The sequence below is a fragment of the Haliaeetus albicilla genome, chromosome 6, assembly GCF_947461875.1.
Source record: "Haliaeetus albicilla chromosome 6, bHalAlb1.1, whole genome shotgun sequence".
NCBI classification, from domain to species: Eukaryota; Metazoa; Chordata; class Aves; order Accipitriformes; family Accipitridae; genus Haliaeetus; species Haliaeetus albicilla.
This window is the reverse complement of record NC_091488.1, coordinates 30,183,952-30,211,178: the sequence shown is the minus strand read 5'-3', so window position 1 is coordinate 30,211,178 and position 27,227 is coordinate 30,183,952. Positions and strand designations below refer to the sequence as shown.

At 36.5% G+C, this 27,227-nt stretch overlaps 1 protein-coding gene across 4 annotated transcripts in view; it reads right to left on the bottom strand.

The window, feature by feature from the left end:
• CADM2 (cell adhesion molecule 2) overlaps window positions 1-27,227 on the bottom strand; it is a 697,459-nt gene that overhangs the window by 56,512 nt on the left and 613,720 nt on the right. For all 4 annotated transcript variants that reach the window (XM_069785395.1, XM_069785393.1, XM_069785392.1 and 1 more), the window contains one exon: window positions 15,329-15,507. In XM_069785395.1, coding sequence (XP_069641496.1) covers window positions 15,329-15,507 — 179 coding nt within the window. The remainder of the gene's footprint in view (window positions 1-15,328; window positions 15,508-27,227) is intronic.

The window sequence follows — 27,227 nt, the reverse complement described above, 5'->3', positions numbered from 1 at the left end:
ACCTGATGTAATGTCACAGTTCAGTGGATGCGGAGAGAAGTATGGGGAAGGTTTTAGAAAGGCGTTCTTCATGGCCACTACTGTCTGTTAGCATGCCATCAAGCTAGACAAGCACTGGCAAGGTGAAGGCAGACAGGAGGTAATCTGATGGCTGATTGCGAGCGGACAGTGGAAAAAGGAAGAGCTTGCAACGCTTGGCTTGGTCTGGAGGCTGCTCTTTAGCAGAGGCACAGATGTCGTCTGTTTATGAGTGGCAGAATAGTGTTGTACAAGGTCGGCTCAAAACACTGCCAGGCTCTGCCTGATCAAAATTTCCTGTTCACCTCTCCTTCTTCCTTGAACTGATGCTGCGTTCTTCTTACTAAGGCAGAAGACATTCATCCACTTAAGCGCAGGGAGCCTGGACAATTTACTCTCACTGTCGATTTGGCCCTAAGCATTTTTACTCTCCATTTCCAAAGAAATGAGAAATGGTTCTGTTTGGTTTAGCAGGCTTATATGAAAGAACTTGATATTATATGAAAATATTTGACTTGTTTGGTAAAAACACAACCGATATTCTGAAATGACTGAGCACAATTCAGACAATAGCTGCAGTTGATAAAAACGTAAAGGCTTTTGTTTCAAGCTTGACAAAGGCTGACAGAAAAATTAAAGGACAAAGTGATAATGATGGATGGCCCTTGCTGTATTTTGACTGAGAATGAAAGAAATTTTAAGTGGTAAACTGAACTGAGTGATGACTTACCTGGGAAACAATCTCACTACTCCGTGCAAAATTTAATCAGTCTGTGGTATGTAGTACTAAATAATTTAGCAAGGTTTTAAATTCAAAGGGAGCTGCATTTAGCCTTGCTCCGAGAAAAATGGATTGAACAAAAGGATCAGTCGGCTTGAATATCATGTGCCAATAGCTCCTTAGCACTTAGACTGAATGATCATGAAGGCTCACGGACATGAGGTCAAGGGGTGCTTTTTACTAATTGATTCAGATTTATGAAACTCTGAAATGGCAATTATGTGCTTGACATTTTTGCTAGCAAATCAGATGTCATTAAAAAATATCCAAACCCTTTTAACAAAAGCTCCATGTGTTTCTAGATCCCTAATTAAAACCATTAGAGACTTCCGGTGGATGAGTTCATAATGCAAGACATACAGCTGGGGCTAAAATGGCTAGACAGCTTAGAAAAAAAAGAAAATAAATTCACATAGTCCCATGATTCTAAGGCATTTCATGGGCCTCTAGATGATATTAAATGTTAGAAGATGTGGGACAGCTCATTAAAGTTTGATTAAACATAGTTTGGTTGCACAGTCAGGACAGAGGAAAAAAAATCAAGTTTTAAGAGATAATAGAATTTTGATGTCATTGCTCTTTTTTCCTAAGTTAGGAACTGGAAAGAACAATAGTTCTCTCTTCTTATAGAAAGTTTAACAGTTTGGGGGCGGGGGGGTGGGTTCCTATTTTGAAAGCAATAGGTTTCAGTAGCAAATGAAGGAGGGTGAAGTATTACAAAATTACAGCAAAAAAGACAATGTCTCCTTCTGTTTTCAAAGAGTCAAGCAAAACATTGGTATCTGCACATCCCTGGCCCAAATTCTATCCTTAGAAAGTTAAGAATATCACTCAAAAGAACCAAGCCCATATCAATATTAGTACTTAGTATTGGCAGCATGGTGTCATCCCAAATCACCGAAAAGTTCATCCTTTAAAATGAGGACCTGATATCACACCATGGCACACTTTACAACACATGTTCTGACCAGAATTGCTTATGACAAAATAAAAAATGTGATGAATATGAAAAAACAAGGTGTACTAGCAAGTTATTTCTGATTATACCATCTCATTTGACATTGAAATATGAAGAAAAAGTTAACTGCCCTTAACTGCCTTCAAACAACTCCTCTATTGAATATCTCATTTATTTTGTGCACCAGAGCAACAGCAGGACTCACAAAGACTACAGGTGTGTGAAATGCTGATTTTCCACCAGTAAAGCCGGGTTGGACTCAGGACAGGTGTGTGAGCTGTCAGAAAACAGGAAGCTGTGGCTCTCAGGCAGGTGAAAAGAAAGAAGCAATGGGAAGGAAGCACCTTAATGCAATAGGAAGGATGTGGTAAAGGAGGACAAATTCTCAGGGCTGAAAGCAGTGACTGGCTCTGCAAATTCCTTCCCCCTAGCCAGGTGTGACTGCCCAGCCTCAGGCCAGCTCTCATGCAGTGCTGTGGGGCTCTGGGTCAGGTAGCCAGGGAGTGATATTTAGAGAAAACCCACCTCTACCACCTTCCATGGTGACTCTAACAAGCAGAGCATGCTGAGCAGAGGCAGCCCCCACCCTTCCTCTTGAACATCTCCCCTTGCACAGAACAGAATTTGGGATTTAGCGGGCACTGGGTCTATGCATTTTATAATGCTCATGAGTACTTGCTAAAATTCAAGGTGTAGCAGTAAACACACACAAAAAAGGCATTTTTTGTTTTCTTCTTTTTTCCTGGCTGGAAAAACATGACCTTTTTCCACAGCACAGATGTTGCCACAAATACAGCTTTGTCACCTGGAGACTAGAGTAGTCTGTTGCACACATAGTTAGTGGAGTTGCACACAGGGAGCACAGGAAACCTGAATCAAGCATTTCACAGGAAAGCATCTAGCATGAACATTTAAGTATTGCACTAGTGTCTGATAACTTTCAAAATGTAGGGTTTGACTTTTGAAGACCTCAGTGCTTACTTTAGGGATCATTTTGCTCCCCACACCACTCCACTGAATTTGTGATCAGCAAATGCACTCTAGCTACAGCTCCCTTGAAACAGAAAGAGAAGTTTGCAATGAAGGCTCTGAGATGCTGGGACACGCTCCAATTTCATTGTCCATCAGACTCATTGTTTGTCACCAGTCTAGCCATTTCAAAAGCTCACCATTCTTGCTCTCAGTGAAGTAGAAGAATAAAAGTTGACAGAATGTAGTATCTCACAATACATTTACCTATTGCTGTTCAGTTTTGGTGTGGCAGATTATACGAATTGCAACATTTGTACTGTAGAAAACAAATAGGTTGTAATGCATTATTTCTTAATTTCTAATTGTGCTAAAAACAGGTGATACACAGAGAACATAAAAGGATAAATTTGATAAGATTGGATAAACTTGACCTGACTATTAGATATTGAAGGTTATCTTAGTACAAGGAAAATTTAAATTCTCAAGTAGGCAAATTCTTGAATACTGAAGAATCTGTTTTCAAGTGCTCTAAGTTTTACTTTATTAATGGTTATTACTGCAAGATGTACCTCTAAGGACAAATGGAAACAAGTATTCAACAGAAAGATTAATCTTCCATGTTCAATATGTACTTCAAATTACTCCAAAACTATACTGTAAGACCTATTTTTTCACAAAGTTACTGTAAGTTTTGTCAATAGTTAAAAAAAAGTCCTTTCCCATTTAAAAGTAGTAATACTAATAAAGCCTATTATTTTAAGCAAGTCATTCTAACTTGTATAAAAGCCCATCTTTCTAATTAAAGTAGTTACAAATACTGCACTGAGCAAATCACTGAAGCTTATGCAACTTGTCTGAAAGAAATTAAGTAAAATTTGCAGAGCATGCAACAGGCTAAGAAAAAGAATTTTGTAATTCAGCATTTTAAATAAAAAAAAGTTTTAGAGCACTGTTTGAGACTGCAGCCTCAAATGAAGTAGCTTTATTTATAAAAAGCTATCTACACATGTCTTGATTTTGTTCACAACTTTACATTAACAAATATATATGCAGTAAAGAATGGATTTCTGCCTTGAGGTTTTTTAAGATCGTTATTTAGACAGTACAGACCAAATGTTAGGGAAAAGGAGGTAGCATTAGTCCCATTTCACAGCTGGGGAAATGAACACAGAAGAATTAAGCGGAATGTCTTATATTTTACATACTTCTGAGCCTGACAGGGGAGTTCAGAACAGATCTCCTGAGTCCCATTTTAATCTTCTACTAAAAAACCAAACCAATCAAAAACACAGAAGAAAACAAAATCTCTTAAAATTGTATTTAAAAAAGCAGTTGTCCTTATACCTGAAGTGCCAATTTCACTGCATTCAAGACAAAACATTACCACAAAAGCCACCAAACATCTTGTATGAATAAAGCCAGCATGATTTGCCCCAGAAGTGCAGCATTCTATCATTATTAATATGGTGTCCTAGGCCCATTGCTACTACTTAAAAATCACATTAAGGCTGTGATGTTCATTTTTATTCTTTTTAAGTAAACAGACAAGTCATATTTCCTTGTTTGTCCAAGCCATAAAATAGGAGTATTCAAAATTAAATGAAATAAAGTACCAGCAGCTGGCCCTTGAAAACCTATAAGGAAAAGCTAATGTACAATACAAATTCAGATACCAGCAGCCTTCAGCAAAGATGACAGCTTTCTCAGAATGACACTTCACTCTTTCCGTGCAAAAGAATGTCAAAAATTTCCCTATTAAGGATACAAGTGTTGAAACTAAATGGAGCTAAACAGATTGCTGATCTCTTTTATTATGGTTGCTACTTTCATTTCTCTGAGAAATTCAGGACAAATCACTGAAATTGCTTAAACAACTCAAAACTCACTGCAATAATTTTAAGGTTAGTAAAAAGAGATAACATAGAATGTTATTTATGTTAAATTACTTTATTTCAAAATAAACTCAAAGGGGTCCAACACTAATCTGAAATACTTTATCACAGTGGGATAGCTGTATCGCATTGAAAATCACCTTGAGCAAGTTAATGGCATCTTTGCAACCTAAAACATAGCTTATTGCACTTCTTTGCACTGTCTTTGACTAATACACTTAATTATCACATTTTTATCACCATAATACATTAGCTGAGAAAACAAGGCCCTGTCTTTCTAGCTGTCAATCTTTTATGCTCTGTCTTTTTTTTTTGCTCAAAAGAGTCCTATACATGTAGTTGAATTGCCCCCATGACTCTTTGGCTTTGTATAACACACTGCTATGAATGGTGGGACACATGCAATATAGTCAAGACTTAATTTTATTAAAATTATCCGGTTTCCCTTCAGGCAGGCAGACTTTTGGTACCTTAACTACTAAGCCACCAAACAGGACAGTTCACCAAGGGAATATCACAGTATTTGTTATAAAGAATGCTTGGTCATATCTGCTAATTTGTTTTAAACAGAATGATACACAAAGCAGTGCAAAGAGATTTTAGTTCCTGCTTGTGAATGATGAAAGCCATCCAGAGCTCTCCTCAATCAAGCAGCAAACTAGCACTTCAACATGTCAGCCTCCTTCAACTCCTCCCTGCCTCCTACCAATCAGGGATTAGGAAACCTGCAGAAAATATAAAACACAGAAACCACAGAGGGAAAAACAAATCCACTAGTGCAACGACCCACAGCGATATCTAAAGAATAAAACACTTCACCCACTCCTACAGTTTTACCCTGTCAAACTTTTTTTCTGTCCTTCCTCCTCTCCTTTGGTTCATTTTTTTCTTCACTTGCCATGAGGATTAATATGGGTAGTTTCAGCTGAAAGATATACCCTCCTCAGGCATGAGGTTACCAAGCAAAAGCAATTTTTTTCTTGAAGTGAGTATCTGGGGAGTAAACTAACTGTGTGGATACCAGTGAAGGAAAAGTAAAGGAAATGCATGTCCGAGTATCAAGAAGATAAAGAAAAAAAGGAATGAAAACTTTAATTCTTCTGTCTTCAGGCCTTCTAACAAAAGAAAAGTAATCCTGACTGAAAATTGTTTGAACCACTCTTCTAACAAATGACACATCACTTTACAGCATGACATGAACTCCATCTGTCGTAGCAGATATCTGGACACCTGTTCACAGGCACCTGCCAGATAAGTTTCTTCAAAAGGGGTTAGAGCTTTCTTAGTGCTAGTGAGGGAACCGCAGCCTTGTGAAAGAAATCAGGGTGTTGTGGGAGATCCCCATATGGCACTGGCCATTCCAACCAACTTTACCAACTTTGGTAGATACATAGGCATAATTGCTAGCAATGGTTTTCATGTTTTGGTTTGGTTTTTTGGTTTTTTTTTTTCTCCCTGCAACTTGAGAATGGTTTTGAGATATACCTTTAATATCTTCCTGGTTAGTTTTTGCTGTCTCTTCCCCTTTCCATGGGAATCATACAGAAAGATCAATGCAATGAGCTTTCTTGAAAGCTCTCAAAATAGTTCTGAATCCTTGAGACAAAGCCAAAGTGATTCACAGGAAGACATAGCAAGACAGGAAGATCCAATGCAGAAAGGTTATGATATGATTTAGCAAAAAAAATTTTACTTTAATTACAAAGTAAAGAGAATTTTGTTATATTGTGTCAAGAATTTAAGCAGTAAGAGCTAGAAAAAATAGTTTGTGATTGCAGCTTAAAGGTTTTCCTTCTGGAGGAGGGGCTAAAGACTCTTTGGGTCCCACCACAAATTTAGACTGAACCTATGCTGAGGAAAGATGTTATGAAAATTTTTAAATTTTGTTCAGAGAAATTTCAAATTTTTGTCAGTTTGATCTGGGTTTTGGTTGGAAGAATACTGAAAACAAAGCAGGAATAAAACCTTATTTGCTGTAAGTAAAATACTAATAGAATACTGTAAGAAATATTTTATTGAATATTTTTTCCTTTATACAATATACAAATGCAGGCCAAGATAAAATCCAGAAAAAGTTCACAAGTCATTAATCATTAAAATTACAAATAGCAAAAACAGAATAATCAGAACTAACAATTATTAACATCAAATTATGGGTTAGAAATATTAATGGTTTGAGATGAGCTAATTTCTAAGTGTCTACTTCTCTCTGAGTCTCTATGCTCATCATCACGTGTGATCAGAGACCTTAGATATGGAACTTCTCAAAGCTCTCTAAGAAAAATGTGTCATTTTTACAGAAGCTTGCCCTACCCCTCTCAGACTCAGGATGCTGTTTGCAATCTCCCCAAAGCATTTATATCTATCTCCATTTGCTCAGAACCAATGACTTGTGCTACCTTCCCAAGGTGTGTAATCTCAGCTGGAACAGAACATGGTACTGATCACCAGGCTAGCATCACCAGTTGACATTTTAAGCAATATCACTGCATAGCATATCATTTTCCTTTCTTGAATTGAGTGAAAAACTGAGCAACCTAGTTTCAAAAGAAAGGTAAGTTACAGAAGCACCATATGAGAAAGATAGAGACAGGACACCCTTATCTGCATTTCACGTAGCACCTAATGGTGCAGGAAAGATTTCAATTTAGAAAATTACTAGGTCACTTTAATAATTTCTTTATGGTTTGATTTTGGTGAATAATAAAAGATCTAGATGGAAACAGAAGATCATTAGGAACTCTTAGACTATAACTTTGTCATCAGTCTCCAGTGAAATATTCTCTTAACAGTTATATTTTCTTCATAAAGATTGCATATGATGTTCATAGACATGGTAATTTTACATTCTGACCCCTCCGACAGAAAAGCTCAATTGAAGTAAAGTTCAAGAATGTTAGCAGTATAAGCAATAGCAAAGCTTGAAGTCCAGAATAATTAGAGAGCAAGCTGTGCTACTACAGCAAATCAGTGATAATAAACTCAACAGCACTATTTTAGAAATACACGTCACTTAAGATCAGTTGAAACAGTTCTTTTCAAAAGAGCAACAGCAATATATCTAGTATATCTAGTTCAAGATAACTTTATTGTAGATGCTGTACCCATATACAAGCATCAAAAATATTAACTTTATGCAATTATTGTTCACGGAGAAAAAAACTCTTATAAATCACAACTAACATGCAATCTTTTCCTTTTCAGAAATCACATAGGGAACCCAAATCAAGAATTATCACATTAGCCAATTATATATGTACATAGAAAATTAAATATTTTCAAGTGTTCTGTGTTATTAAAGACATTACCTAAAGCTACAGGTTTTTAGAATAAGAACAAATTCTATTCAGATAGGAATGAGCTACACATGCTAGAATACGTTGTTAAAGGTTGGACCTGGAGAAAGATTTGTTGCATCCACCAGCAGAGAAAAAAAAAAAATAAAAAAAAAATAAAGCCAGTACAAACTCAGATTTAATTCAACCAAAATACCATTAATTCAATAATTTCAATGAGTACTCCACTATGGAAAAAAAAAAAATCAAAATCTTCCATATGTCATCTAGCAAAATTATTTTATTTTAAAAGTTTTCTATTATCAAACCCAGTATTTTAATGTAAATTTTAATGTAATTTTTAATGTAAAAATGTAGATGTGTCAAACAGATTTCCCAAAAGTGTTACTGTGGTTTAGAATGTTATTTTCTTGACCTTTCCAAAATAATTTTTTGTTTATCTGAAAAAAAAAAAAAAAAATCTTATTTTTCTAAAGTCACTATAAATGAAGAAATATCAGTTCACACATCTCAACTATAGACCCTACCATTCAGGTATTTATCAACAAAAAGCAATTTCAAACTAGCTGCCTTGCCAGTGTGCAGGGATAATAGCTGGATAATTCATCCATAAAATTAAGCCAACAATTCCACCATAAGTTTCTTGACAGACTTCTCATACCAGAAAATGTCAACTAAACATTGTTCTTCTTTAGTCCAATAAGAAAAGTTATATTACACAACAATTCCTTAATTCATCTGTTTGGGCAGCATTCATCTGCATTGTTCTGTAAGGTCTGGGCCACCTCTTTCAGCATAACTGAGAGTCCTCTGGAGAAGTTAACTTTAATATTATGATAAAGATACCTTAATGTCACTTCAGCATGTTGATGTAGATGCAAAATCAAAATATTTCAACACAATTTGAAGGGCTATGCTTTGCAGAATAACACTTGAATGAAATTCTCTGTGTGTTTATAATGCTATTTTAACATAGGGTTATAATAAGTTACTTTCTCAGGCCTGCCACAGTGAAACCTCACTCCTCCACACCTCAGCTTTTGCAAGAAAACCATCCAGCTGCTGTGGATTTCAAAAGATATGAAGATGTAAAAAAAAAAAAAAAAAAATCTCTTCCTGGATAAGTTACTAGACCTCTGTTTGTTTGTTTTTGTGTGTGTGTATGCATGCATGTATAGTGGGGAAGGGGAAAAGAGAAAAAGAAAAGAAGAGATGGTTTGGGGGGAAGGAAGGCTTTTGAGAAGGAGAAAGTCTTCAAGAGCATTCTTTTATTTATTTATTTATTTTTCAGCTGAAAGCTCAGGCTCCTCTGTCTGTGAGTTGTCTTCTGTACTTTTTAAAGTTATTTTTACTTTTATAAGATGGGAATAGGAGAGACTTTTCACCTCTGTTTTAAGGACTCAAAACTGAGACACCCTCTTCCTTTTAATTCAAACACAGATATAAAAAAAAAACCCTCAAAACTGAAAAGCATAGGTATTCACATGCACTGAATTTCAAATGAAATCCTAAGCTGTCTTCCGAGCCTCATATTCTTGATATGCCTTGATTGCTGAAAGGGCAAGGTTGTTTTTTTTTTTTTTTACTGAAAACACCCTCTATTGTAGCTGTACATATTATTATTGTTCCATTACACCACAGGTCTGCTCAATTCTCTTTTCGCAAAGTCCAAGCTTTGTTCACTCAAAAGGGTAGGATTTTCCCACAGGCAAAGAAAGCCTTTTTTCTGAGATGTGTCTGTAAATGAGATGTTTCAACTCAGGAACTATAAAGAAGGAAACTTTAGAATTGTCCAGCTACCTCAATGTCCAGGGTCTTAACAACAAAATAGAGGGCAACTAGATTACTGATGAGCGTGCTGCTCCACATGGATTCTGCTTCCTTTCTTTCCTACCCCCCCACCACACGCCTTCAGTGCATATTTTTTATGGTTTTTGATATATGTTTATGAGGATAAGTTGTCCAAAAAGAGTGCACAAGATCTCAGAGGCCTGTAGTGAAAATATTTGCAAACCAGGAGATGTATTGCCTATCCAATAAGCTCAGTTTTCAAAGAAAACAGAAAAAAATCTCACCTCCTCAGTTTTATTTCAAATTATGGTTCTACTCAGTTTTTACTTTCATAGAATGAGACATGTGCACAAGTGAGTTACAGAAATAAAGGAAGGAGAGGGGCCCCTATGAGAACATCACAACAGAAATGAAACATAATAAAAAATGTGATAGTGGGCAAATGAACAGACAAAGATAAAGGAATCTAGAAGAGATAAAGGTAATGGAGTTTGTCTCATTTCAGATGTGTTTTGGATTCCAGAATTTCTACTAATTTAAAAAGAAACTTGCATAGAAGTAAAAGTGCATGGTGCTGGAATTATGGGTGGCCACAGAAGGTGAATCTCTATAAATCTTTTTGGAAGCACCAGTTAATAAAACTAAGGTGTTTTGTGCAAGTTTGGCATAGTGCTGTTCCAGATATGGAAAACAGTCAATCACAGAGATTTACTACCAGACCAAAAATGAAGAAAAAGGTGAAAAAGAGACTGTGAAAGAAGGACAGTAGATAAAAGGGACAGGAATCCAGGAAATGCAGAGCCTAAGATCATCATTAGTGAGAAATTGAGAGAGAGGTGGAAATATTTGAAAATCTGTTGAAGGGAAGCAGCATGAAAATAAAAGTGATTTTAACTGCATACTTACAGCACAAACAGCAAAAGAGGCCAAATAGATTGGAAAGTTGGGAAGTGAAGAGATCAAGCAGCAGGCTTAAACAAACAGAAGAGAATACTTTTCCCTCAAAGCACATAATTCAATTCAGAAACTTGTTGCCACAGGTTACTGTGAAAGCTAAGATGATAAATGTTTTGAAATGGCACTGGCCAAGCAGGTGGAAGATACATTATAGTTCAAAGGAAAGGTGCAGTGGGACCTTTGGTCTTACATACACATTGTAGGAGATCTTCCGTTTGAAAGTACCTTTCAAAATATTAACAAGGATGTAACTTGGTCTTTCAGTTGCCTTTATTTGCAAAAAATAGCTTGCCCAAGAAAAAAATACAACATAATTGAGAGGCTGAAGTCAAGGGAATATGTTATGCCACTTTTTATTCTCCAGAGGTGCTGACTTACTGGCTCAATCACTTTCTACTGTATGTATAATTGTGGCAGTAAGAACCGCCTTGACCACCCACAGCTGCTGATTAATGTTAATTTCCATATTGCTTTGACAGATAATTGGTACACAACACATTATAGCTCTGAATATTTCAATTAATTGAATGTGTGTCTTTAGATTGGCAAATCAGGATATTTCACCAATGTACTTTATTTCAAATAGGTCTGCAAATTATCAAATGTTGCTGATTCCATTAAGATTTCCCAATGACGTGGACTTCTGTCACCTACTCAATGTGATCTTGAACTAAGTCTTCAGCAGTGACATCCAGAGGTTATGAACTACTGCTACATACATAACAACTGTGTCTTCAGTTCGATTATGATGGACCACCTCCTTGCTCAACTCCAGCTAAATCAATGCAGTTATTACCTAAGTTTTGCAATTAGAATCTATGTTTTTGGGTTGAGCATCATGAGTTTGACAGTTAGCTCTGTTTACTGATGATTAATGACTAGTATTTGGGCAACAGTATACAAAAATTCTTAATAAATTGGAAGAGAGTGAAAATTGCCTGGGGCCCATTACCAAAGAAAGGGTGTAATATGTCTAGCCAGAATGTTCACTTCTAAAGCACTAAGCTCACCAATTAGAATACAGAAATGACAACAGCTACAGGCATTAAAGCTTGTGCCTTTGTTACTGCATGAGACAAATGTTTGAGCAAACTACGTCTTGCCTTTGTACTGCTGCCTATAAACTCTGACTTTGTGCCCACCTTCCTACTTCATGAAGTGTTTTCTTGACATTTATTATTAATAATAAAAGTTAAGAAAAATGAAAGTAGCAGCCGTATTGATTCAGCAAAGCAGCATGAGCATATTTAACAGCCCATGCCTTTTATCTGATTCAAATATATTCAATTTCTCTGAAGTCTGATTTCTTTAATTATAGTACAAATCTAAAAAGACTTTTTATGTTATCAGATCCTAATTATATTAGACAGACTGCCATTCATCTGCTTATAGCAATATTTATTTCCACTGCCATCACTAAACATCAAAACAGTATTACCTCATCATCATTTACAGTGGAAAAACTACTACTGTTCTGTACAATTTTCTGTCTAGGTTGGTCCGGTTAAAGGCATGAGACAATTTTGCTTGGTTTGTATAATTAATATTTATAAATACTTTGCTTAACCTTAATCTCTAATTATGATAAACTATACCTTCCATTTTTAGGCAAGCTTCTCTCTACGCTAAACCTGTCTAAATCGCCTCTGAGTTAGGAAGATAACTTCAGAAATTGAGAGAATTGGTAGATTGAGTCCCACTGAGAGGGGATTTCATAGAGGAAAAAAGGGATAGAAGCCAGATGAAACTTCTGCAACGTTAATAAACAGAAAGCCAGAAAATCTCTTGAAGTAGAAGTGAAAAAAGGAAAAAATGTAGAGGAAATCACAGTATGGATAAGAAAAACAAAGCTGTGAATCAGGTTACACTCTCCTGCCTCTGCAGAGGATACCTTCCATTGATGTCCTCTGCCTTCTTACACAAGCTCGCCTGGAAAAACTCAATCAGCCATAGTATCTCTCTAAACCTGGGCATGTGATTACCATTCTTTCTCTCCATCACTGCAACTCCTCTGGGCTCGAGAGGTTCCTAGAAAAACTACTAGTTGTTTAACAACTGTGGAGCTGGACTTCCAGATGCTCCATTAAGGCAGTGGCTACTAGCACTCAGGGCATTTATGCCTTACTCCTTACAGATCTGGTAGGTCATTTTACCTAGACCTTACTTCCTTGACCTGCAATTTAAAAGAATCTCTTGTGAAGAGATTCTCTCCTCATAAGGATTCCTCCCCCCTCCTCTCCTGCATCTTTCTGAACGTACCTCCCCTTATGTTAAATCTGGCATGTACTTGTATTAGTAACCTAACGTTCAAGGTAAGAAAGCATACTTACATGATAAATCAGCTCTAACAAAGGAGTAGGACAAAAAAATTACGTGAACACATTAGGCACAGGGGAAGGGATGAGAAATCAAAGGATGCTCCCAGATATATTTAGGAAGACATAGAAAAAAAATACATCCTCTATTAAGTGGAAGAATGCATCTCAGAAAATGATAAAAAGTAGGTTTGCTAGCCCCCAGAGAGAGGGAAGGAGAAAGAGAGAGAGAATATTGTATAATTTTGGGAGGATTATGTTTCACTAGAGACATTCGTGAATGTAATGAGCTAAAGAAGGAGTAAGACACTGCTTAAATTGATCTATACAACTGATTGTGCTACACTTGATAAAATAATTGTGTCAGTCTTTTCTGTACTTAAACTTAACAACTCTGAAATGCAGTAAGTTGCTAAGCACTAAACATCTTCACATACTCTGTCACACTATTCTCATTGTTTCAGAAACCTCAGAACCACCTGACATTTACCTTCTTGGGTTCTAACACCGGATTTGCAGAAATGCAATTAGGAAAACTCCGATACTCGTAACAGAAAAGGTCAGCAATGTGCAAGCTAAACCTGATAACATGCCTAATGTGCTGCCAAACATAACAGAATGCCTTCCTGATAATGAATGATTTTACAGACTGACATGAAGGTGTTGCAAGATAATCAGATCAACAGGGGGCATGCCACTGTGCAAAAGACACACAGGAGATTGTGAAATAATCTTTGATAGAGGTATATTGCAAAGTCACCACTGATGGAAGAATCTACCATTATAAAAGGCCATGTTTTCAGAAATAATAACATAAATAAATTGGGCAGAAAACAGAAACGACAGAAGTTTCAACATTTGGTAGCACAGGAGCCATTACCTCATCAAAGGCAGTGCACTCTGTGCCTGCAGCCAACAACCAATACACCACCACCTCTGGGATGTATAAGACATTTTTCCTTTTTCTTTTCTTGTAGGGATCAATGTAAGTAGAGGTTAGAGGGTTTAGTTTTTTGGTTTGTCTTTAATACAGAAATACTCACGCAGCAGTACAGGCTCTGTGTTCCTCATGCAAAGACCTCGTCCTTACTTGTGTCACTAATCCTACATAAACTAATAGTGAACTTTAAGAAAAATGAAAAGTAATCTAAGTGATTCTTTTGATAAATGACATTTTATCAACAGTGCCAAAAAATAGCTCGTTACTGAAAGTAGCACTTATTAGAAGTTTTCTGCCAAATACCTAAAGGCAGGTTAAACCTTTAGTGAAAAATGTTTTTCAGACCTTACAAACACCAAAGAAATGTATATTTGTTATACCCGAATTTATCATGAGCAATTAAAGTCTATATAGTTCGCATGTATATTTACAGACTATGATTTGTATTAGATTGTTTCTTTTTATTTAGTCATGGTTATAAGAAGTTGCATTTTTTAAAAAAACAGAGGAAAAAGTACTGTCATGAACTACAGTGGAGCTTTCACCTCTATATTCACTTAGGTTAAAATTCAAATCACAGAACTCATAATCTTCCAGGAATTATCACATACATATCAGTGATAAGAGAACATTATGTTTTGACACCGCTAGATCCATATTGCAAAGCTGTATTAAAGGCAAATGCTAACTTTTTATTATAGTTTCTCCTGTACCTGAGTTATATCCATCTATTTCATGATCAATGTACAAGCCAGCTATTCTTTTCATGTGACATACATTGTTGCCTAATTAATTAAGGAAAACAACTGTTATTCAATGTGAACATTCCTATTTTTTGATTTTATTAGAAGTATCATGAATTTAGAACATGACATATTTTTGAGTATTGACTGTAACGATAGGCCAGGTGATGATCAGCTAACTTGTATAAGCTGAATTTTCTCAGTAGCAGGCTATAACTTGTATGAAGAAAAGTATCTGATGTCCTGTGTTTGGTAGTCTATAAAAAAAACTAAACAAAAAAACTCAAGCACCCATCTTTCTGGTATTTCAATATTTCACTTCATATATTCATTTGCAACCAGCTTTATCTGAACAGCGTGTGCCTGATGCAAGTATTTATAAAACAGTACCAACATACTGCAAAACATTTTTACAGGTGCTTACTTTGCAAAAAGTTCACAACGTAAGTGAATATATTTTGTTTAAACTGTATGAAGAGAGGCATGTCAATAAAAGGAAGTAAACACACTCCCCACAACTAGATGATAGCATCAATGAAAGTGCATTTACACTTCCAGCTTTTTCTTGCTATTCTTTTGGTAATGATCATAAGCAACTAATTGTATTTTCTTGAAATGCTACATATGCATAACATGCACCAAAAAACTAACAAGAACACACTCACCATGTACTATCAGGACATATTCTGTGCTGTTTCGGCCAATAGGATTTTTTGCTTCACATCGGTATGTGCCATTGTCTGTTTTGTTTAGGAAACTGATGCTTAGGACTCTGCCGTTAACAACCATTCTCTCTGGATCTGGTAGTTCTCCACCGTCCTTTGTCCACAGTACTGGTTCTGGCCTGTTGGATCCAAAGCAATGCATTTAATCAGATACATGAAGCATGCTCATGCAACACACATCAGAAACACTAGCATCAGAAACTTATGAATAGTAACCTGCCATCAAAGAATATTCAACGATCATTTAAGTTACTGGATATAATGAACTGTCACTATTACAACCTCACCATCCTGCATGGGAACTACTAAAGAAAGTGAAAGAACAAGCAGGGAAAAGAACAGAAACAGAAATGGAAACAGAATGGTACTGGAATAGGCCAAGATCTTTCCTAAATTCAAAAATAGTTCTCGCAAGGTTTCAGGGCCCACAGAACAGCAAGATGCTTGGCAAGCTAAGTAAAAACAGCTTTCTGTTTGTGTGATGAGCAATATGGTCCCGTGTGGCTGACAGGCATCAGAAATCATGCAAGCAGGCTGAGGTAGATATAAGTGGTTTGTGAATGGATTCTAAAATTATTTAGGCCATTCACATTCACAAGTGTACTTGCATGCGCTGAGTGTTTTTCCTGAACCAGGCATAACAGTCTCAAAGTGGCACATCTTACCCATAATCTCTATTTGTTTCTGTTGCTGCATTGTGTCACAGCCCATCCCTTTTTCCACCCCTTCTGCATCCTTCCCTCAAATAATTGCTTGTTATGCATGTTATCACAAGCAATATAAGATTTGACTTAAAATCCTGGATTTCCTTCTTTTGTGAAACCTTTCCTCTTGTGACTCATGAATTCGCATCAAACCGGCCAAAGGCTAAGCACTGACAGCGATAACCCCCTAGGCAAGCTAAGGGCACCTCAGAGAAGGGAACTGACCATCTTGCAGATTCACATATACCTTCCCACTGTCAATACCTAACTCATAAAGACTCTCAAGAAACTCCACAGTTCATGAGATTTGCCTAACAGACAGCAGGATGTATTTATTACCGGTATGCAGTCTTTACTTACACGTAACAAGATCTACTTTCAAATTTACAGGAGAGATATCACCAAAAAGACAGGTCTGCGACTGGGAATGAAAGGCTGGCTTACTGAATCTTGACTATCTCACAAACAGAGCATCTCAGGTCCTTAGATACTAGTCACTAAAGCAAGATACATACAGCCCAGTGATTCACTGCTACGTTACTTGTATCTGGTAGCTTTGTACACTATAATCCGAATAGCAATCCCTTTCTTTCAGGTACACAACTTTAGTAATTTCAGTCATAAGCAGTTCTAGATTTGCACATTTATTTGGTATGAGAATAGTACACTATATTTTCCTCTTGAAGCACACAGTTGTATGACTAAGTAATAAAACAAAACATAAACAGCTGTTATAAAATCAGCAGATGGCAAATTACTTGCTAGTCTTACTCAAGAAATACTTAATTTCATTAATTTAAGCAGGTATTTAGACCCTATTAAATATAATAAGTGTTAAGAATTAAACCTAAATACCTAAAGAGAGACATTTTGTCAAAATGTGGCCTCACGCACAGAAAAATAGTTCTAATGACTGCAATGACATGATTTTCTTTTAAGTTAGGCAAGAGATGTAAACAAAGTGAATTTTTCTGAAGTGCACTTACTGCTACATAATTTATATTACTTTTTAAAGTAAAAATACTATAACTTACGTTTCTCTTCAAAGATAACAGATTTCTACACATTTTAGTACTATTTGGATGAAACCTTGTTAAATTGTTGTTGAACTTGTTACCTAGACTGGCTCTTCTCTGAAGTTATTATCTTTTTAGAAAATCATATACTCAGGGAAGAAAACAAGATTCACATAATTTTAAACAAAGGATTAAGAACTGTCGGTGTAACGGGCCTTATTTATACCTTACCGTAAATATGTCTTAACACTCTTCCTAAGTGCACTTTCAGGAACTGGTATCTAAATACACAACACACAATATACATGCTTTCTTTCTGTTTAATTTGGGCAGGGAATCTATATGTCCATGCTGTTGCAGAAACGTTGCCTTACAGAGTTCACAATATTAAGGTGCGATTTGCTTTGATATGTTAAGGTGGATTTATTCCATTTTCTAGCAAACTCCTCATTGTTCCCCATTTACCAGCTTACTGTGAATCTGTAATCCCAGGAGTGGAAACTCTGAAACACTTCTGCTACAATGTGCACCATTACCTTCATAAATGGCATGTTAAGGCAACTTCTGTGCAGTGGTAATTTACAGAACTTATGTTTTAAATTGAAATTAGATGGCACATCCCTAGGGGAAAACCCATAGGATAACAAATAAGTATTAAATGGAGCCTTAGAAATAAATTATTCAGGGTGCTTTGTCGCATTGTAATATACCAACTCAAGTCTTATATGGAGTACTTAGCTATGGCTGCAAAATGATGGTGGCAGAAAGACTGCAACTTAGAGAGAGGCAGATCTACATACTCTGGGTATGGGGGAAGCTGCTAATTAACAGTTAATATTAAGCCATCCTGTGCTGGCTTAGTGGCAGCAGCAGAGTAATTCCTGGGCAGCTGGCCCACAGTCAGCACACCACGGTGGCCAGGCACAGCTCTCACTCCATCTCACCACTCTCAGGGAGGATGGTGCCTAAAGCAGCAATTCTGTCACAGCCACAAAATTAAATTTTGCCTGCACTGCTGGGAAGCTTTGAGACACTCTGGTCTAAACAATTCATTAGTTAGGCAGAATTGAGCTAAGAACTTGAGACATGCTCCCAGGCCAGCATGCTGCTGTGGTCAGTGATAAGGGGAGCAGCTGTTTAAGGAAAGCATGTGAGTGTGGCCATTTTCTGTGGTCCATATCCCCTGTAGTCTGCCAGCATCCACAATCATTCTATGGGGGATGTTGGAGGGCACATCTCTTGTTCTCTTTTGTGTCTTCTTAGTATTTAGACACGTTGCCTATGGATGTCTCTAGTATCTTTCTGAATCTCCTTATACTGTCTGTCAACCCAGGCTCCTGTGGCAATGAATTCTGGAAGTTCCCTACCTGCTGTGCAAAAATTTATTTACTTTTATCTGTTTTAGACTGATCTCCTAGCAGTGGTAATGAATATTGCAGTATATGGTAAGTAACACTTCTGCATATTATAACCTTGTTATAAGTTATGATAGCTCTGTACTTAGCAGGCCTCTGTCTAGCCCTCTTTCTCTGTCTGAATTTAATACCTTCGGAGGTTGTTGGCGGGGGGGGGGGGGGAATCACATGAAAAAGGGGTAAAAGAACCATAAATTTAGAGCATACTGGCTATTCCTTGACAATTGCTTTAGTATTTTCATAGTCCAAAGCACAAATGCAGCTGAAACACTGATGGGGAAGTTTTCCTTCTGTGACACAAGGCACAGAGAAGTATGAATTCCCCATAGTTTATCCTATTGAAACATGTTCATGGGGGCAGATCCAGACAGAGGTTCTTTCTCTTACTCAACATTTTGAAAGGGTTCTGGCTCAGCTGGGGGATATTTAGGTTTGGCATACTAAAAGACCCAGCAAATATGTACACTCCTAATATTGCACATTTTTCTCCATTGTATACATCTCTGATATTGCAGAATTTCAGCTTTTCTTCACATTCTAAAGAGTTACCATAATGCTATCTATTACTCTGTGGACTGGAACAAACAGGGTATCCCTGTGCCTTGCATTTGTGCTTACTTCAAACTGAATCACACTTACCAGTTTAATCCCCATTTTTCTCAGACAATCCTGAAAACATCTTTCTTGGAGCACAATAGCTGTAAAGTCAGAATGAGCACTGAGGCCACTAATGCAATTGCATGTTACTACCTTCACACATTTCATGGCACAAACAAGCTTACTGACCTGCTCTGTCCTAACAGGAGCGTGCAGCCTGCTAGTACCAATGCAGTCACCCAAAAAACAAGTCTGCCCTCCCTTTTTTCCCATCTTGGATGAGAGGTGCTTTTCTATATCCCTGGTTTAATCCCTCCCATGTGGATGCGGTTAAGTAGAAATGAGCTGTGCTACCACTGAGACCCTTCACTGGGTTGAGGGAGGTAGCAGAGCTGAAGCACCAAGATGATGTTTTCTTCCCCAAAAGACAGCTCTGCTTCTGGCTTACCTATTCTAATTTGCTCACAGTGTGACACTTTGTAAAACAAAAACAAACAAATTAAGCATGCTGTACTGAAGAAATTCTTTCAAAGACACAGCTCAACTGTGACAGCCCATGCTATTTCTTTGGCTAGTGTGTATTGCTTTTACTGATTTGGCTTTGCACGCAGCTGCCCACGGTGGCACTATCAGGACTGTGTTAAACTGAAAGAAGCCAGAGATACTAATCACAAGCATGCTAAAAATCCTTAATTATGACCAGTATCTTCTCTGCCAGCCCCCCAAAAGAAATTTGAACTCTTTCTCTGCAGAACTGCTAAATGGGCTTAGATTTTGGTATGTTTAGTCCTAGTAGAAAGGCCCAGAAACTTTGAGTAACTGACTTGCAAAAGGGAACTGGGTTTTTTTGGTAGAAATAAATGATTTTGTTAACTGTCTTCATGTTAGCCTCAAAGCTTGACACAAAAAGCAACAGATTTTGGTATTCTTTCCCAGTCAAACTGAAACGGGACTGCAATGAAGACATCAAAACACTGGTAACATGTTCCAGGATGATTCATGTTTTATACTGTGGAACAGGATTTTTCTTGCAAGTAACTTAAAAAAGAATTTGTAAATAAAGCAAAATTATTTTCTAATCCTGAGGCTAAGAAACATTTTCTCCCAAAATAAGTCAGAGAGAAAGGTAAGGGTAAACTGGAATGTGTTGGGGAAAAAAAAAAAAAGTTTTAAAAACCACCGTCAGATTTGATTAGAAAAAAACACTTAGGCACAGACTTACCTTTTCAACAACTGTTTATGTAACATGGAAGTCAACAGTTAATATTTAAGTCCATGTTAATATTTTTGATAATCTAGAACTTTAAAGTTAAACAGTAGTATTTTAAAACAAGTTTGTTAATTTTCCACCCCTTTCTCCATCCTTAACAAAAGGACTGTGATGTTTCAGTGCTTCCCTATAATCCTCATTTCTAGTAATATCTTTATGTCTAACCATTATATTTATCTTAACTTAGTCTTCATTTAAAAATGATACATAGATCTATTGTATCACCTCTTCTTTCTGAACAATGTGAATTTAAGCAATGCAATCCATTCTCACTTGAAACTTCTTGACTCTATTCATTTTGCCCTTTTCTGATTTTTGTGTACAGAAAGGTCATGTACAAAGTGTTCTTCACTGAGACCTTAGTAAACAACACTCAGATAACTTACTGGCCCATAATACTAGCATAGGATAACCTTTTAATTTCCCTAAGATCACACTCAGAAAAACCCCAAAACAACAACAAAAACCAGTGCCAGCTTTTTACATCCTCAGTCTCGCTGAGGATATTGTTGTCCATCTGGGCATCTAAGCATCCTGTCAAAATTTTGTAGCCAATGTGGGTAAAAATAAGAAAGATGGCAGAAGGATTTGTGGAACACTAACAAGACAAGTAAATTCATTATATTGAGTATGGCTTCTTGAACAATGCCTTTTTCTTCTCCAACCAGGAGCACACTTGTATTCTCTGAAGTCCATAAAAACATAATCTAGTGGATATGCTCAAATGAGTAATGGAAAAGGTATCACCACATTTATCAGAGCACTTTTTTGTTCAAGTCCTGGTGCAATGTTAAAAGTCATCTAAGAGAATGATTGCTTCATTAATTTGAAATGTATAGTTTCTCTGTATTGAGAATCTGGATTTTTAGCTTTGTCAGTTAATCATCCAGTTGAAAGTTTAAAACCTGAGGGAACTTCTTGTTTATATAAAGTCTCAGTCTGATGAGTCATATTGGGATGGACTGGTTTGGGAGCATTTCATCTATTAAAAACATCAATATCCATAGTCACTAGCCTTTCATAAAAGGCTTGGATAGATGGGTTTTATTTTATGAGATAAGAACTCTCTGGGATTTTATAGTTCTGCAACGCTTGATTAACCTTCATAGAGTGTTTGTGTCCCCAGAAGAATTAGTCAAGAATATCCTAAGTACCTTTTATGAAGTTCTCTTTTTTTTAAGAAGGGATCTTTGAACACCTGCATTGACTATTATATTTGTCTCTTCTTTTCTCTTATAAGCATCACAGCAGAAACAACATAGCCTAAGAATATTTATCATGCCCTATACCAGTGTTTTTAAAAAGTTTACAAATTAAATTACCAACATATGGTAAAAATGAGATGGCAACAAAATATAGATTTCCACTTTTTATAGCATAAAATTTTGACAGGAATTCACAGCTATAAAGACAACAGGAACAACAAGAAATGTTGAAGATAGTTGCAGTGTATTACGCCTTTGAAAAAGCTGCTTAAATTATGAACTCAAAGAGGTGACAGGAATCTCAAACAGTGTTAGCATTCATCATTTAAAGAAAAAAAAAAAAGAGAACATCAAAAAATAGAAAAAAAAAACAAACCAAAAAGATAGCAGAAAAGGAAAGAAAACAAAGAAACCAACCAACCAACCAACACCCCATACACCTTCATCCCTTACCTTCTGTCCTGGATACAGATAAAGCCTTTCTTTTGTCCATCACAAATGCACTTGGGTGACAGGCCTCCCTGCCTGTAGCTTGCTTTGGATAAATCAGGCAGTCCTCTCACCTTCAGATTGGCTCACTGGATTACAGTTGCTAACCATGTTGATACGACAGACTAAATTTGCAGCTGAAAGTCCTTATCCCTCAGCAGCTTGTGACAGCAACTGATTAAAGTGACTGAGGAAGAGTCTTTTCAAAGCAAAGATATTTATTCTTCTACCCAAAGATACAAAGTATAGATTGCTAAGGGGTAAGAGAGTAATTATTCATATTTCCCCCTATCTACACTCTACGTGTAATGCTGCTGGTCTCTGTCTGGATAGCTTTTTCCCAATTGATCACCAACCCATTATAATGTTAACTTCTTTGAAAGTATTTACCTGTATTTTTTCCCCTTGCCTTCACTTGAGCCTCCCCACCCTTAAATATTTCCTTTATGTTAGTCATTTTCAAGAAGGCAAGGCAACATCAAATGAACATCCTGAAAAGTGCATCATCCATATATATATGTAGATATATATGAAGTTTCTTCCAGTATTATTCACAAGTTTAATATGGGAGGAAAAACAGGACACCAAACTGGTGTGCTCAGTGCTGTGGGTGATCCACTGTCTTCCCATGATCCACATCAGAAGTGAAAAAAAATAGTTCAGAGAATTGTAATTCATTATCAATAGTCACTCTGTGTGTGTTGGAGAAGCAGTGTTTTGTCAGCATTTGTTTAGTTGTGCCAGCACTGCCAGCCCTTCAGCTTTGAAGGAAATGCAGAATCAGAGAGCTCACCAATGTGCAGTATGGCTGATGGGTCAATATCAGAAGGAGCTTCGTTGTGATATTGTGCAATACATCAAAACTGAGGTCAAGTCAGCAGATTTTCTCAATAGTGGAATACATAGGAATCCATCGCTGTAGTGATAACACAGTTACTTAAGTGATTTCTTATGTCCCGAATACCAGAGCATGCAAATGGCCAACTCAGAATAAATGCAGTGAGTCATGAAATCAAACTGCACATAGTTGGTTGCTAACTCCATTTATCGCCCCAAGTACCTCTAACTATTCAGAGTCAGAAAAACACTTACCTAAAAATGCATCTTCTGTTTCTGTTATAAAGATTTCTAAGAACATACTATAATCATTCAGCTTACATGTTTTATTTTGCCAGTTACAGCAGTGCTGCTCCTAATGCTATTTATTTCTTTCAAGGCTTTTATCTGAACATCTTATCTGCTCTCCTCTATCAGAAGGAATCTCCTTTTTGTCTTAGAGTTATTAAACTCACCTTGCAATGAAATTACCGTTGCATGCCATAAAAATAACATGCTAAACTCTTACAAATATCACGTGTCTTTAAAGAATGTAGACAAACTGTTTTGCCTTACATTTTTTAGTAAGTTCTGAAGGAGACCTCTGCTAAAAGTTCCTTTATGTGGTCATAATAAACTAGGAAAAAAAAAATTCTAAGCAAAACTGTCCTCTTGATCTGGAAGAGAAATATGGTCTATTTTGTATTTCTTAACTTTATTGATCATTTCCCCTCTGCCTGGCTTCCCTCCTTTCCTATTAGAAGATACTCAGTACATGGTTAGGCTTGACTGCCAAATGAGCAAGAAAGAAGACGGTTCTGGCTGCAGAGTTCCTACTTTCCTTACAGCCCCCTGTTATTTGAGCCAACACCATGAGCAAAGGTACCAGCAAATCCTGATCTACCTTTCCATTGTGACAGACAGCTAAATTTTGTTCTAATAATGGAAGGTTTGCAGAGATGCTCAGAAAGACAGCTTTTGTAATTGATATTAATAACTTCAAATCCATATATAAATCTATTTGCTGAGTTGTACCCTATAAATTGAAAAGCTTATATTTTTTTTCCGATTAACATGAGAAACCCTATTATCTTCAATTTACATAAGAACTAGAAACCTTTTTGCAAAGTTCATAGCCTCTACAAATCACATGGATCTCTTGTAGAGTGAAGAAATTCAGATTTTATGTCTTAAAGAGCTTCATTACTCTTAAATGGAAATTACCTATAAACTCCTGAACTATTGACAAAAGGTCTTAACTGTGTGCCAGTGCATAAAGATAGATCAGGATTGACAGGCATCAGCTATCACTTAAGGCTTACAGTTCATGCTGACTATTTAAATTATTCAGCCTGTGTTTTTAAGTAATCTTTCTATTTTCTACTTTTTTCTATCTTTCAGCAATTATCATTTCTGCAAAACATTTTACTTTGATTATGCCATATTGAGAAACTGGTCCAAAAGGTATTGCACCACATAGTATGCTTTATTTCCTGAGCCTACAACTTCCATGCCACAACACCTTAGATTATACATTAAAATATGAAAGTGCATTAAAATCCTAGCCATCCAAATCTAGTATACGTTCTGTAGTAGAGCCTTTTCTGATTCACATGAACAATGATATTTTGTCCAGTACTACCCTAATGACTTGAGAGTACTGAAATGAGTAAACTCTGAGTGTGACTTTATAAGAATTCTTAAAAAAAGAATATTAAGTTTTCACTCGACATACTTTTTGTTAGTACTTAACAACAGACCACATGCAGAATACTTTCTGCTCTTGAAGTATTAAACTTGGAATTATATTTAAACCCACTCTGAGGATCAATATCACTACGAGCAGAAGTCCTTTGGTTTATATGATAGTTGCCTGCTGCAGCTACCATTTTTATACTAACACAGAAGCGTAATACTTTATATCCTTCCAATACATAAAACATATTTTCTAGTAGCAAGTTGCAGAGAAGGCAAATCTATGAAGTATTCTAAATATCCAGTCTTTTCAACGTAGTGTAGGTTCAGACATCTGTGTTTCAGGATAAGCTGTAGCAAAGTATTTTTAAATCTCATGGAAGTGCAAAATGTATTTCAGTTTTTATAGCTGTTTTAAGAATATTTAATTGCTTACTGATTGCCAGTCTTATTATGGTGCAATGAAATCTGTGAATGATTTCAGACTTCGTTTCCAAGTTTGTGCTCTAAAACAAGAAAATAAATCCAAATAATATTCTTCCAAGACATTCAAGTTTTACTACTTGTATATAAAAAAGAATTAAAAAATACTTCTATTTTTAATCTTTTGATGAACAATACTCTCGTGTCTAAGTTTCATCATAAGGCCTCAGAAATCCTTCATTTCTTCATTCCCGTTCTACGTTTAAACCAATTTATTGTGGTACTGATATTTTCCCAAGTATACATCCATTACTCTTCCAAGCCTGACACTTTCTCTATAGGCATACTTTTGGATTTTATCTGAAATTATTTTCAAATTTTTCTTTTTTTTTTTTTTTTTGAGATCTGAACTCTTCAGATCACTTGTAAAATTTCCTACAGTCTTTAAGTATTTTATTGTTGTTATTGTTATTGGTATCCAACCAATTTGCTGATTTCTCTAATGGAACTTCATCAGATTAAGTGGTAGATCTTGTGGCTAATTCTCTTCAAGAAACTAATATCTCATTGTCTTCACTAACAGATTTTTTTTCTGCCTTTTTTCCCCTTGATATTCAAAACTGACCACAATTTTCCTTACACCTACTAGGCCCTGCCAATATTTTGATATGGCTGTACTTGTGGATTGAGCTCTTGAATTCAAAATTGCTTTCTTTCTGAATAGTCAGAGTAATATCATAGAAATGGTTGCACTTTACATTAGATGTGTCTATGATGTATATACCCTGTATGTACACAATTTTTAGGAGAAGGCTGCCAGTTTCCATTCTACAGCAGCTGTTATTCACACACTGATGGGACACTGCCAGTAGGCTTTTTAGGCCAGCCTTAGAAAGGAAAAAAGAAAAAGGAGGTAAAAAAAAGGTGTTGCAGATCTGTGTCTTTCTTGCACTGGAGTGTGCGCTCCATCTTGCATATACACAAATGCTCACAGTGAAAAAAGAAGAGAAGAATCTTGTGCTTATACCGTCCACCTTCTTGAGACAAAATAAGATTAAAAACACTGCATGCTTTCTAAGGGGCTGTTGATTTTCTCCACCTTTTTCTTGGGCACCTGCCTCTGCTACTTCCTTAGTCAGAAAGTGGGAGCACTGCAGATGTGCTAATTTTAATGAGTTTTCATAGCAGAGAACAATAAGTGCCTTCAGCTACCTGGTCTGTACAGTGCCCATTCCATAACCTCACCTTCTGGTTTTCCATTTTGCCCAAATCTCTCCCACATTCGTCATATACTCCATCTATTTTCAAACTTTTGGTGTCTCATTTCATCCTCCCTCTAAGTTTTTGCTTTCTCTGAACCTGACCAACTTCCCAAACAGCAGATTGGACATTTCTACTCTTTTATACTTTGTCAAGTCTTCAGATCTTTCTGCACTGGGCAGGCAATTACTCCCATGAAAGGCAAAATTTGCTGAACTACTTTATTTCTGCCTTCCATCAGTTATGAATGTAGAAACACAAAATGGAGGAGGGAGAAAGAGGATGCCATATTTCCAAACTTTCAAGGCCAGACCATGACTTAGGGGCAAACAGGGAACTGAAGAATACAGGCACACCAATTACCATAAAAAAAAAAAAGGTAAACCTCTTTAAATACACCATTAGAAGGTCAGGGAATAGGCACTGACTTCTTCTTTTTCAGATTTATTCTAAAAGAGACCTGGATGTTTTAATGCATTTTTAGTACTTCAAATCAAAATGCCTAGTATTTTAGAACATTTTTAGTAGCCAGCTATTAACCACACTTTTTCATATGTATTTTAAAGTCTGAGGCTCAAAACATGTTAAGTTCAAAGAAAACACTATAACCTCTACAGCTTTCATAAAAAGTGCACTTTAAAATCTGCTGTCTGTAGAAAACAATGGTATGTATGGCTATACTGTTCATTTTTTGTTGCCAGTTTATAAATAATTTATATTTCTTTTAAATTTTAACCAGGAAAAAAAAAGTCCTCCACAGAAGTGTAACATCTCTTTCAAAAAGATTCCTGAGGCTAAAAAGGCAGAAGGAGAGGTGTAAGCTAGTACAGCAGCAGAAAAGAAAAAAATACATTAAAAAATCTTATGTCATAAATCCTGCCTTACTTTCTGGGGAATGGAGGCCTGGCAGAAGTGACCACCACCGTCAGCTAACTCACCCTAGCTCAAG